At 48.9% G+C, this 14,203-nt stretch overlaps 1 protein-coding gene across 2 annotated transcripts in view; it reads left to right on the top strand.

Annotated features, from left to right (window-relative positions):
• Dgcr2 (DiGeorge syndrome critical region gene 2) overlaps window positions 1-14,203 on the top strand; it is a 50,241-nt gene extending 36,038 nt beyond the window's left edge. For both annotated transcript variants that reach the window (XM_032899885.1, XM_032899884.1), the window contains exons 7-10: window positions 4,803-5,006; window positions 9,450-9,602; window positions 10,377-10,613; window positions 11,805-14,203. In XM_032899885.1, the coding sequence (XP_032755776.1) occupies window positions 4,803-5,006; window positions 9,450-9,602; window positions 10,377-10,613; window positions 11,805-12,061 (851 nt within the window). In that variant the 3' untranslated portion in view covers window positions 12,062-14,203. The remainder of the gene's footprint in view (window positions 1-4,802; window positions 5,007-9,449; window positions 9,603-10,376; window positions 10,614-11,804) is intronic.

Genomic DNA, 14,203 nt, shown 5'->3' with positions numbered 1-14,203 from the left:
ACGTTCTTTATGATTCTCTAAGAAGGGAGCTGGGCCCAGTGCATTCTCATTCTGTGCTTCCTTTCTCTCCTTGGCTCCTGTTTCTGTTGTTTTCTAAATAAAGTTCACATTTATTGTCACAACTTTTTCTTCATAATCCAGATTGTAAGATGTGAAGAAAATTAGTCTCCCACAATAAATAAGTCAGTGATTGGCATAAACAATATCCCCAAGGACCGGGATATGGTTGGGCAGGTAAAGGTGCTTGCTGCCGAGTCCGACAACCTGGGTGCAGTACCCAGGGCCCACTGGGTATTAGAGAGCCACCTTTCTCAAGTTGTTTTTGGGTTTTTTGGTTTTTTTTTTGGGGGGGGGTTCTTTTTCTTTTTTTCGGAGCTGGGGACCGAACCCAGGGCCTTGCGCTTCCTAGGCAAGTGCTCTACCACTGAGCTAAATCCCCAACCCCAAGTTGTTTTTTTGACCTGCACATTTGCACCATGGCACATACATACCCATCACACACACACACACACACACACACACACACACACACACACATACACACACACACAAGTAAATAAATATAATTTAAAATTTTAAAAGTTTTTCAGATAGAAATGAAAATATCAAATAGAGATCCAGTCATCTAAATGAAATTACTAAACATATTAAAACTTAAAAATAATGTGTGTAGAGTACATAAAAAGTAACATTCTGCTGGGCTTGGAAGGATGGAGCAGGTAGGGCTCTGAAGTTCTAGGCCAATCATGGCTACACTGTGAGACCTAGTCTCAAAACATGAGAAAGTCATTAAGCTTTGAATATACCAATTTTTGTACCCAAGTTGGTTGTTTTTAATAAATGGCAATATAGTGCAGTTCCAGCAGTCTTTTCTTTTAAAACAAGAAGGGCAAGTAATCAAGAGGCATCCAGGAGACAAGCTTCTTAGCTCCAAAAGCCTTTGTAAAAAAAAAACCAAAAAAACAAAAAACAACCCTTGGCAGGCTGGGGAAATAGGGGTGGGGCAGCCAGGGAGAGGTGGGGAAAACCATCTGAGCATTATCTATTGAACTATCTACATATTACTAAATCCCATCAAATCTTAGACAATTGAGTAATATGCAAAATATCAGGGTACAAAAAAAACTAAACACTTCGTATTTAATTCATATAAGCTGCAAATTCTCAGTCTGAAGTTAAGCACAATGGTTTGTCTTCCGATGTGCTCATTACACATTTCCGTGTGAGGATATTTACTTTTACTGTTTCACATCAGATTAAAATCTCAATACCAACCATCGAGACCTACGAGGTCATTAGAAAGATTGTCTCTCTTCTGTCTCCCTAACCGTAATGACTATGAAGTCGACTTTATGACATGACCCAGGGTTGTGATGACACACTGGGTCTTGTCTCTGGAGGCCTGCATCGATGCCCCAGGCTGTCACTGCTCATTCTCCAGCCTCAGCTTTGAGTCTGCGCTCTGTTCAAATCCCTGTGATCTATGCCAGCCACGCCAGAGTCCCTGAAAATGGCTCAGGTCAGTCTTCCTATAGAGGACATCAATACCTGTTAGGATTTCTGAATTATTTCATCTATAACTTCAAGATAGGTTATGTTAAATCAAACTCAAGAAGAAAAATGATTTCCAAAGGTTGAAGCCAAAGCTCAGTGGTTAAGGCCATGTACAACACACAGTTGGCCATGTTAGGCCAGTCACAGCCACCTGTAAGTCCAGCTCCAGGGACTGGATTCCCTCTCCTGACTTCCATAGGCACCCACGCACATGATCATACCTGCACATACACATGTACACATAATTAAAGTTGGATTTTGTCTTGTTTTGTTTTGTTTTTTGTTTTAAGCTTCAGGTCCTAAGAATCTCTTTCAGTGTTAGTGGAAAGATTATTTTTGTGAGCACATGTGTATACACATGTGGAGATCTGAGGACAACCGTCAGAAGTGGGTTGGTTTTCTTTTTACACCATGTGGTTTCTGGAGACTGAATTCAGGTCATTGGCTTGGAAGACAAATGTCTTCCCCAAGATTTTTCTTTTCCTAAATCAAGTTGACTCCAGTGTACTGTTGATTCCAGTCTGCACTGTCCTTGCTGTACTAGTTAGACTCTGACCAGGTCTGGGCAGACGGAGCTGCAGGGCAGACGGAGCTGCAGTACTTGAGCTCCTTAGCAGTTGGTGTGAATTTTCTACAGGGCTAGTACTTGTGCGTCTCTCAGCAGTTGCTGCATCCAGTAACCCTGTCCTGTGACTAGAATGTGCTTTACACAGCCGCCAGTCAGATGCCCTTCCACCTCTGGAACCGGCCAGTGGCTCCTCTGCTCTCTGGTACAACACCCATCAACGCCCATTCTCCTACATGGCTTGAGACTTAGAATGTAGCCAGAGTAAGAGCAGCCTGTGTACGCCTGGAGCTTTAAGAGACTCAGCTGTCTGAGCAGCCTGGTCCTTCCTGCTGTAGGCAGGTGAGGTCTAACAGAGGCAGAGCAATGGCCTCAGGTTCCACCCACCCTTAGCTTACAGATCCCAACCCTTTCCGTTGGACGGAGATCTTCAGCTGGACCATGGCGGCAAGGCCACTCATTGTGTATGTAGATTTTTAAGTCACTTTATCACCCTCCTTTGGAGTTTTGATCACCTACTTTAGCTGAGTCCTCGGCAGCAACGCAGAAGAGACAGTGAACTGTGGCTGTTTCCAGCTTAGCCTGGTGTTGTCTGTGTTGTCTGTCCTGCCACTGGCTGAGGCCAAGGCTGCACAGCAGGCGATGAGTGAGAGCTCTAACCATCCACAGCGGCTTCCCTCAGGGTTGGGACTGGAAAGCTAAAGCAGCAGCAGCAGAGCATTGACCACCTCGCCACCCAGGCTGCGGCTCGCTTTTCTGTCAGCATTCATATTCATTTTATCATGTAAATTGGGAAGCAGTTCCATGCCAGTCTTTAAATCTATATGTGTTGACAATACACAACATGAGTATTGAGTGTTTGATACATAAGAACTTATAGGACCATCTGCATTGGGCAGAGAGAGCAGGGGTAACCTCGGGTAACTTATTAGATAAAATTTTAAACTTAGGGAAAAGTTGCAAGGAGTGTAATGCACGTATGAGACATGCCTGTGTTTATCTTACCAATTCAACATCTGCGAAATTAGAAGTCCCATGGATGTGTAGCAATATAGTGTATTCACTAAGAACAAAGGCACACTCTTAAATAAGCATAGTACATTTTTCAACCTCAGGACATTTCATTTGACTGTAACACCTTGCCATCATGAACAATGTGTTGGTTCAGTTTTGTCTGTGGTTCTAGTAATGTCCTTTAAGCTAATTTTTTCCAGCCTCTGAGTCCGGTCCAGAGTCACACATGGCATCTTTCTACCATGTCCTCTTGGTGTCATTGCTTCCCGTTGCTGCATCAGGTGTGCTCAAGGGCCTCTTAAAGGGTGACTGAACTTCCTGTCTGTGGTGTTTGAATGAGAATAGCCCTTGTAGGCTCAGGTGTCTGAATGCTGTCAGCAGGTAGTGTTACTGTTTGAAGGATTAGGAGGAGTGGCCTTGTTGGTGGAAGTGTGTCTCTAGGGGTGGGCTTTGAGGTTTACAAAGCTGAGGCCAGGCCCGCTGTCTGTCAGTCAGTCAGTCAGTCTGTCTGTCATGTGCCTCTCCCATCATGGATTGGGATCCAGCTCTCAGCTCCTGCTCTAGTGCCATGCTCCCCACCATGATGGTAACAGACTAAGCTCTGAAACTGTAAGCAAGCCCCCAATTCAATGGTGTTTTTTTTTTTTATAAGAGTTGCCTTAATAATATATATATAAAGAAAATATTTTAAAAAAAATTTTTTTAGGCCTACAGGTACATGGATCACAAGGTAGCTCTGGGGCCTGACACATTCGTAGATGATGTCAGAAGTTTGGATGTTAGATTTTCAGTATTTTTACTGTAAATACCTGTCTGAATTTTTCTGTCTTTAATCCTATTTGGAGTTTGTTGCACACTCTGATGTAGGGTTTTGCTTTTACTGGATTGGAGGTGTTCCCAGGCATCATTTTTAACTGCTTTTCTGCTTCCTTTCTCCTCTTGGTGCTTGCATAGGACACATGGTGGTACTTAGCGTTTTTGGGGTGTTCAGTCGCACCCATGGTTCTCTGTTGTAGCAGAGAATGTGCTCTGTCTTCCCCTGAACACGATGGCCATGTGGGGAAGATGACCCCAGTTCTAACTGAGAAGAACTGTCAGACTTCTCTTCAGACACCTCCATGCCATTTGGAGAGTAGACTAAGCTTCTTGTTCTGGTTTCCTTACCTCATGCCCATCCCCTCCCCATGCATCTGTCACATCTGCTTACTGGCTTAAGGGGCTGGTTGTAGCTCTTTGCCCTGCTCTAGTCTCCAGGTCACTTCTGTGCAGTTTACTACACATGTCTGTTTCAGGGGACCGTCTTGTAGGCAGTGCCTAGAGACTCATTCTAAACACATTCCAAGTTTTAAATAGTTAATGTCCATCATGCTTAGAAAACACCATAAATGAGCCAGGTGCCTCTAACCAAGACTTGTGCAGGGGACCTTGGCCCTGAAACCTGCTGCCCCTGTCCTGAGGCAGTGGGCACTGCCTGTCTGTCTTGGCTAGTTGTGCTTCTCCAGATTGTGTGATGGCCACCTCAGGTCCATAGCGTGCCTACAGGGAAGACTCAAAAGAGCTGACCAGTTCCTCAGTTGCCCTGTTCTCTTCAAAGGTACAGGTGGTGGAGGGGAGTTGGGGCATGGTGCTGCTGGTAACACATACATCCGTGCACATGTGCCCCTTGCAGGTCAGACATGTGTTGATATCAAAGACAATGTGGTGGATGAAGGGTTCTACTTCACTCCCAAGGGAGATGACCCATGCTTGAGCTGTACCTGCCATCGAGGGGAGCCTGAGATGTGTGTTGCTGCCCTGTGTGAGCGGCCCCAGGGATGCCAGCAGTACCGCAAAGACCCTAAGGAATGCTGCAAGTTCATGTGTCTGGACCCAGGTGAGATAGCCACCTCGTGGCCAAAAGCATTGATGAGAATTCTCAAGGGCTTGTTGTTGGTGACACAGCAGTGCTGGCAACATGTTTGATATAGCTGGCTCAGAGCCTCAGTGGGCATCTGTGGCATGCCCAGTGACTGTCACCCTTCATGTTGCCTGCTTCCTCACTCTAAGGTAATATTTACAAATAAACTTGAATCTCACCGTGGCTGACTGTTTACAGGTCAACTTGGCAGCCTGAGACCTGTCTTTCACTTCCTAAGAGTAAGAGCTAAACTTGAAATCTACTTGTGCGTTTGAGTTCTTCCTCCTCATGTTAAGGTGGGATATGAAAAGCAGCAAATAATCCTTGCTTAGAGTCAGTCATGTTTTAAAAATTGTGCCCTAGCGTTAAGACAAAACTCAACACTAGGTGGTGCTGGTGAGATGTATACTGCATAGTCAGCTTTCAGGATAACTGTTCTACTTGCAACAAAAGGACGTTCATGGGGCTGGAAGTTTTCAGTGGTAGAGCACTTACCTAGCATGTGCAAAGCCCTGCCCTATATCCACTCCTGGGAGGAAACCCAGCAGGTTTGAGTCCTGCTCAGAACACCACATGGTGCCCTCCTTTGTGGTACCTCAGAGCCACTGATGTCTCAGCATGAACTTGGGTCTTAGGGAGTATGCATTAAAAGCATGAATTTCTTTTTTTCTTGGATGCCACTGTGTGAAAGTGATGTGGGTAGCCCCACAGAATAACAGCTTAGGCAGGCATGAAAATTAAGTCCTCATTCTCCAGGAGCTCTGTGGAAGGGAGGCATGACAGTGAGTACTGCCCCCTGAGCAGATTGTCATCACTGTCCCTTCAGGAGAGGAGCTTAGGTAGGGAGAATAGAGTGGTCCTTTAGAGGCAGGCGTTCCGGCACGTGTACATCAGACATGCAGATGACTGCAGTCAGTGCAGAGGCTGTGCTTTTAGCAAAACACACCAGGGTGCAGAGAACAGGAAGAACAGATCAGGGAGGTTGACAGTTGGGCCTCTTCCTTTCTACAGAATAATCAGTTTTCTCATTGTATGGATGTATCTATCCAGCATCATGATCAGACAAATACTAATTGAGTAGTCACAAAGTTTCCTGTGCGCCAGCCACATTGCTACATTTTTCCAGCTTGTCAGCTGTGGGAGTCAAACTGGAGCTTGCACAAGCTGTATCCTATGATAGTGTTGCTTACCTGATAGAGGGTTATGGTTCCACGCCTTAGAAATCTTCCAGTGCTACCCTGCCACTCTGTTGGGCTCTGCAGAAACAAGGCTAGACAGGTGGCCCCTCTGCGGTACAGTTAGCTTAGTAAGCCTGCCCACCCCTGGCGACTTTTCGGCAGAGCAGAACCCTTGGTGTGTCAGGGCAGGCCCAGAGTTTGAGCAGGCCGCTTTGCTGTGCAGGTGGGCAGCTTCACTAGGATTTGCCCTGCTGTGCCTGTCCCCACAGGCTCTTGTCTTTCTCATAGAGGCCTTTCCCAGGAATTGCTCACTGCACCAAGGAGCCAACCTGCCACCTGGAGTGGAGACAGTAGGAAGTGAATCTCCACAATCACCTTTAGTTTCTTTTCAGCAATGCAAGGGGTCAGCATCTCTTCAAGGCCAGGGTCATTGCAGGAGGAAGAGAAAAGTGAAAACATCACTCTTTTCAAATGGTATAATTACAAAGAAAGTCCTGGGGGATCTGCAGGAAACTAGAAGTACTAATGCAAGGCCTAGATGTATTGTCAATGCATTATACCGTCCATTGTATTTCTATACGCTATCTATAACAGTTGAACAGTGAAAACTTAAAGAAGGTGCCACGTAAAATAGCACCCCCAACACAGGAATGTCTAGCTGTAAGTCCTGCACATTATACATGCTGCCAGCATAGAACACTGGGGTAGAACAAGACCAGACTTAAAAATGTTCATGGGTGTTAATTCTTCCCAGATTAACTGTAGATGCAAGCATATGCCTTAGCAGACTTCAGCTGGTGTGTTCTTAAGCTGGTCTTCAGACTTACCCGGAACGATAAAATATGGGAAAATCGTAGGAGAGCCCAGGGAGAGGGTCTGTGATGCCTAATGCCTGTGATGCATTAGACTACAGCCTTATTAATCAGAAAAGTGAGCTGTAGATAGGAGCTAAGAACTGTGGTTGATGAATTAATTAAAGAACAGAAGTAACCCCAGTGTGATCCATTTGTGTTTGATAACAAGGAAGAGAAACTCAGTAGAGAAAGCAGTCTTTGAGCAGACGGTGCTGGGACAGACAGCTGTCCATACAGGTCTTTAATGCCACACCTGCTACCACACATAAGTAACTTGAAATTCTCACTCGTCAGATTTGAAAATGTAATGAAATTTAAAGACAAGCCTGGCCCTTAAAAAGATTGCTAGGTCATAGTCCTTATACTCTGAACCTGCTGCTTTACATCCATCGATAGATGAAAGACACATGCAGCACTTACCAAGAACGTGTCTACAACAAGTCCGTCAGGATTCTTACATCCGGAATGTGTGAGGACCTCTGGAGACTGGGAACACAACAGTTGATACTGTGTCTGCCTTGCACACACGAGTCCTTGGGTTTGGTCTCCAGCAAAGTAGAGCACCCTGCACAGGCCTGAAGCATGGAGAAGGCCACGCTGCCTGGCTAGGGAGCTTGTTCCAGGCCAGTTTGGGACATGTGAGATTTTGGTCTCAAAAAAACCAGACAAAATCTCCTAAAACTTCCATAATAAGAAAATACAACTGTATTAAAAGTCATTTAAATTATAAAATGTTCAGTATCAGTCATATGGGAAACAAATCTATGTGGACCAGGAAAAGCATTAAACTTAATAGCACCAAGTCCTGGTGTGGAGTGGTTAAACACTTCATGATTCCTGGAGGACCTTGGGCCTGCGGTTTGGATTTGTACCTGACTACGGCTTGGTCTTAGAAGTTGTGTCTTCTTGCTCCCCACAGCGAAAAGCCAGCCCTGGCGCTTGCTTTTAGAACCAGTTTGGAATTAGTCTTGCAAAGAGGCCGCTTGTTTAGAAGCTTGGTGCTAGCCTCCACCAAACAGGCCCATCACCATCCCACTGGCAGGGTCCTGGAGGGTCATTAGAGGCAAAGAAGTAGCTGATTGACTGGGTAGATGATTTTCATGTATCCACTCCACAGTTTTAAACATCACTTCCTGGTCATATGAGAAGAGGGCAAAAATACCTGGGCTAATTTTATTGGTCTAGATCAAGCTGGCTAGAAGCAGGGTTTTTAAGGCTCTAATGGCCTGCCTGTTCATGTGTGGGTTGTGGGGAATTTTTTTCTACACCAGTCTTTGGGGACCTGCCTTCCAAAACTGTTGTAGAGGTGGGGAGTAGATAGCTCTAGACCTTCTGAAGCTTAGGTCATCACATATGCAGGGCCTCCTGCTTCCTGAGAGACCTGGTGTTTGCCATGTCCCTCTTGGTGTGTGGAGTTGGTAAGGGGTTTCCTGGCCACCTTTCTTGTGACCTCGACTTACTAAATGCCAGTAGTGCCCCTCCCTGAGTCAGGACCACTAAAAGAACAGAAGGACTGGGGAAGGCTCCACAGGCAGGGCCAGCTTCTTGATCTCCAGTGCAGTGGGAGGCCAATCCAGCATCTTCTTTTCCCAAAGGTGATCCAGTAAAGAGGTTGCTGGTGTTGCCCTGCCCTCCTGTACCTGCATAAGTGTGTACAGTAGACTGGATCTTTTGTAGAAAGCCTGCTGTGTGCAGAAGGGGCACGGATGCTGTCCCGTGTGAGCTAACAGGCTGCAGGGCATTGTGTGCACTGAGATGTTACTTCTCTGCTGCAGCTGGAGGACTCAGAGCTGCAGTGAAAAACTTGGTGGACAATGACCAGGTTAGCTGTCCTGCCGAGTCCTGGCCCAGACAGTTACTGGAGAACACTGTAGCAACAACCCTCCTGTCCTCCGTGCAGTCCTGCAGAGTTCAGGCTTGTCATTCCGTCGCTGTTAGACACACATACCCTAGGGAAGGCACCTGGCCCCAAGATTTGTCACAGCCCAGCTACCTCAGTCAAGAGCAGAAGTCTCTGCTTCCTTGCTTAGTGGCAGTTACAGCAGCATTTCACACAGTGGCAGGTGAGAAGGGGCAGGGTGGGGCCAGAGAGCCACTGTCTCCCTAAGCAGAGAAGGCGTCGTGCAGTGCCTTTGGAAACTTCTGGGCTGCGCCCATTCCCTCTCTTGCTTTTTCAGTGTTGCGTCAATATTCTCAGTTTTGAAAAGTTTTCTTTTCTCCTCTGTACTAAAAAGTTGTCAAGAGCATTGTAAAAGCTACTGGGTCTAGGAGAAGCCGGGAGCAGCCCGAGTACCCAGAGCATGCCTGTATCTGTCTGCCCCACCCGTACCCCTGCACGTTCCTTCTCTCAGAGCAGCTGGTCTCCTTCCTCCTCACCCTCCTCATAGATGGTAGCAGCCTGTTTGACTCCATGGCCAGTGGGATGCGCCTGGTCGTCAGCTGCATTTCCTCCTTCCTCATCCTCTCGCTGCTGCTTTTCATGGTCCACCGGCTGCGCCAGCGGCGCCGGGAGCGCATCGAGTCCCTGATTGGAGCAAACTGTGAGTGTCCTCCAAGGGCCACAGTAGTCACACACACACAGCCCAGCCCTCCTAGGTCTCCAGGTCCCCCTATCTGAGCTGTATCCCTGCAGAGTGGAATCTGTGGTGAGATAGGAGGAAAAGGTGTCCCTCTGTAGCCACACACCTGCTTTCTTCAGGGCTGAACCCACCCTGGGGAACCAGAGAAGCAAGATACCCGAGAGGGTACACATGGGCTGAAAGTTCAAGGTAGGCCTCCTGTCCTCCCAGCTCTGTATCAGGAACAGCCTCCCTGAAGAGTCATGTACTTCTTGTGATGAGCCGTGACTGTGGCCACTGTGAGAAGGGGAGGCTCAGTGCCATGTCCTTCCTTAGCGATAAGAGGCTCGGGAGCAAGTTGCCAGCAGCTACGAGGGATCTCAGACCTTATTCTTTGAAGGGGTCCCCAGTGTCTCCTAGGGCATGGCTGATGTTTACATCACTAACTAGTGCCTTTATGTTTCCTTAAGGTTCCATAGCACATAGATACCCAAAAGTGAGGTGGGCCTGGGGCTATAGCAATGCAAAGGTTGCTCCTACAGTCAAGTGGCAGGGCTAAGACAGGCTGCATCTAAGTGGGGTGAGGGCACTTTGTTTGGAGAGACCCAGGGATGGGAGGTCTCATGTGACATGTTGGACGTGGCTGGCAAGGGGGTGGCTGGTTCTGGGCTAGTGACACTGGGATGGAGGTTCAGGAGCCAGCAGCCTGCTCTGAGTCACACAGTTTCCCTCCTCTTTCTCTGTTTGATGGCTCAGTGCACCATTTCAACCTTGGCCGGAGGATCCCTGGCTTTGACTATGGCCCAGATGGGTTTGGCACAGGACTCACTCCACTCCACCTTTCTGACGATGGGGAAGGTGGGACTTTCCATTTCCACGACCCTCCACCTCCTTATACTGCTTACAAGTGCCCAGACCTGGACCAGCCGGACGATCCACCACCACCCTACGAGGCTTCTATCAACCCAGACAGCGTGTTCTATGACCCTGCAGGTGCCTGTTCACCCTAGGGAGAGGGAATATGGAATTGTCAAGCTACCAGGAATTCAGACTTTGCTGGGACCTGGGGGCCCTCCTTTCTTTCTGGCTGCCTTCCCAATCTTTAGGGCCCTCTCTGAGATTGCCCCTGCAGAAGACGCTTGGTCCTGGCCTCCTTAGGGGTGTTGAGAGTTCTGGGGAGCCAGAGGACGGCATCCTTCTCTTCCTCCTATGAGCACCTATTAGTGGTCCAGCCCTCAGACCTCTCAGCCCATCTTTGTGAAGCAATAGGGGCTGGGCAGTAGGGATTCTAAGGACAGAACTGGTCCTGACCCAGCTCAAGAGTGTATACTGAACCATGTAACAGTTCCTCCTGTCGTGTCAAAAAGCTGCTTTAGGGTTGCCGTTCTCCACCTGGCTGTAGAGCTGTCCTTCCTAGACTGTATAGCTAAGGAGTGTCCAGTGCGCCCCTTCCATGTGCGCTCCTTGCCTGGCTCCTTAGACAGGAGTCCTGTCCTATTTCTTATGTGGAACATGCCTGGCTCCTTACAGACCTGCACTCTGTGGCACTTTTAACACTGCTTTAGTCTAGGGCTCTAAGAATGTGATTCTTCCCTTCAGAGCAGATTGTCAGAAACTCCTCCAAGAGGCCACAGTCACAGCTGGGGGCACAGCTCAACTGATAGTGTGTTGGCCTAGCATAGGAGCCCTTCTTGGATCTTCACACCACAAAGGGGTTGAGATAGAAAGCTTTCTGCCAAGACTTGTAGATGGTTATCGATCCCCACTCTTTCCAGCCTCAGGGCAGGGTTGGAGTCCTGGAGACTGCTCAGAGCCAATGCATTTGGAAACAGCCCAGAGTACAAGGCAGGGTAGATTTAAGGAGTGCCCTGGTCTGGATGTCTGCTGACACCAGTCGTTCTCAGACTGCCTGCTCCCACCCAGCCCCCTTGGCTCTAGGTGCTGTAGTTCTGCTGCACCCCTGGGTGCTGTGTCCCTGCTGAGCCAGAGGTGGCTTCCCTCTGCTCCCCCTTTGTTCTGACGAGTTGGTCACTGCATTTCACCTACCATAAACTGGTAGCAGGATAAACTTAGTCTGCCAGAACATTAAGCAGGACTCCCCTGGGTCCTTTGAGCGCTCAGAAATGAAGGTGAGTTTAGGACGGGGCCTTCACTTACTTCTTACATCCTTCTGTTCCCCCGCAGATGACGATGCCTTTGAGCCCGTGGAGGCCAGCCTGCCAACCCCAAGGGATGGTGGCATTGAAGGTGCCTTGCCCAGGCACTTGGATCAGCTGCTGCCTCCTGCAGAGACCTCCTTAGCAGATCTGGAAGACTCGACAGACAGTAGCAGTGCCCTGCTGGTGCCTCCTGATCCTGCCCAGAGTGGAAGCACCCCAGCTACAGAAGCACCTCCAGGGGCTGGGCGCCTTTCCCGTGGCTCCCTCAACACTGTGGTTTAGGTGGCTCAGCTTGTGGCCCCCCCATGGGCTAGGAGTGAATGTTTGTTGTTCAGAAGACACCTGTCTCAGTGGGGGACTGGAAGGGGTCCTGTCATAGCCTAGACCTACTTGACCGCCACATCCCCACCAGCACAGGTGTGTACATAGAAACTGAAGCCGGGCTCTCAGAGGAGCAAGTGCCTGTGCTGTCTTTCCCTGGGGCTGGTAGTCTCGTTTTTAAATGGTGGACTGACACAGGCGTTGAAACCACACGTTTCCAAGAGAGCAGCGGCAGTGGGCTTCACTCACACAAATACATCTTTGGATGGGCTTGCACTCTCTCACCTTAGAAGCCAGTCGTCAGCCAGTGTAGACAGAAGAGCTAGCACTAGGGATTGTTTAGAGGCAGCAGAGTGTATGGACTGCTTTCGGAGGAGAGCATTCGAAGCTGCTGATTGGCTCTCGGGGGCTTCCCGCCCAGGTCCAACTGCAGATCTCAAGGTGCCCATCCCTGGGAGGAAATTGAACTTGCCACACCACTTCTAGCTTTGCTTTGAGGCCAGCACTGTGGCAGGAGGCTCCTGCTCGTTCTAGCACTCATCCATGTATACCTCTGCATGGCTCCCCAGGAGTAGACTCTAGACCCCTGCGGAGGGTTGGGGCATGCTGGCTTTTCTCTGCCACACTCTAGATCCCTGTGCTCTGCTTGCTGGTAAATGACCGCTGTGTCTAGCCATGCCCGTTCACCTTACCTGTGCCATAAAGGGTTGTTTGGGAAGAGAATGGTTCAAGTGGACATCCTATGCTGTGTCATCTGAGTCCACTTCGCCCCATGAACACTGCTGGAGCCTAGCGCCTGCCAGCCACATACATCACATACATTGCCTCCTGACCCTCCACAGCAATGGGGTCCCCGGGCTTTGCCCAAAGGCCCCAGATCCAGATCCAGATCCAGCTCCGGGCAGTGGTCTCATCTCCCAACACAGGCCTTTAGCATTTCTAAGGTTTGGAGATAAGCAAGGTTTGTGCGATTTTTAGCACATTTGTCTTTTCTATGTTGGATGTCTGGGTCTTTCTGTATCTGTGTGTGTCCTCACATGGCCAAATGTTTGCAAGTGATAATGGTTCACAGGAGCTCAGGACAGGGCCAATACCCTACATGAGCCATTTGCCCTGGGGCCACTCTTCCACCTCTGTCTAAGCTTCTTCTAGGCTGTGATTGGTGGGACTTCGGTGCAATTCCTGTCCAGGTGAGAACAGGAGTGGAGGTGACTAACCTCGGTCTGCTGGGATTGATCAGACCCGCGCAGCTCTGAGCACAGCCTTACACCACTTGGAAACCTACGTTTCCTCTTTCCATACGGAGCATCTTCAGACCAGATCCCCAGGGCCGACGGGTATATGACTGTTCACAGATAATCTGTCCCATGCCTGCGCCCACAGACCAGCTGCTGCGGAAGTCCCTCTGCCGGAGGGCTCTTGCCCCTCCACCCATTGCTGAGAACAGCAGGAAGTTCATCATGCCTCCAGCAAGTGTTAAGTGCTAGGCACTGGGCAGCCATGCTCCAGAGCAACAGTTGGGAACTGTATTGGCGCCAGGCCACCCAAAAGAACCCTAAGGACCACACACCAGTGCCTCAGAAGACTGTACAGGCTGGAACTTAAGTGGGGACCAAATGGCTGCTGGGGTTGAGAATAGGAGGCCCAGGTGGAGAGGGTGATCTAAAGTGGACTGGTGCTGCAGAGGTGGGCCTGTCAGGATTGCGGGGGTCCCCGTCCCCCATGCCGTCAGGGTGCATGGAAGGCCCGTGTTTGGGGCTGTTCGCACTATTGCGATTCCAGTTACTGGTGAATAATCCCAAATCCAGGATTTGCTGATGTTGGTGTTTCCTTGCCCATCCCACAAGGCCCCAGAGGGACAGGGTCTTAGGAGGCCCCTTTCCCAGGCCTGCCTTGCCACTCTTCTGAGAGGTCAGGTGCCCTCTGACCTGCCTTGAAGTAGAATTTGATACTGTACATTGTCTCAATGCCTGTTTTTACATATTCCTTTCATTAAAGGTTTTAGTTTGGGTGTATTTTTGGTCGGGTTGGCATTGATCTTTTCTTAAGATGCTGTGAGAACCATTTCATCCAATGCCAAATAAACTTGTGTTATGGAAAAAG

Source organism: Rattus rattus, chromosome 4 (genome assembly GCF_011064425.1).
Source record: "Rattus rattus isolate New Zealand chromosome 4, Rrattus_CSIRO_v1, whole genome shotgun sequence".
Classification (NCBI taxonomy): Eukaryota; Metazoa; Chordata; class Mammalia; order Rodentia; family Muridae; genus Rattus; species Rattus rattus.
The sequence above is the reverse complement of the archived record's forward strand: the minus strand, read 5'-3'. Positions and strand labels throughout refer to the sequence as shown.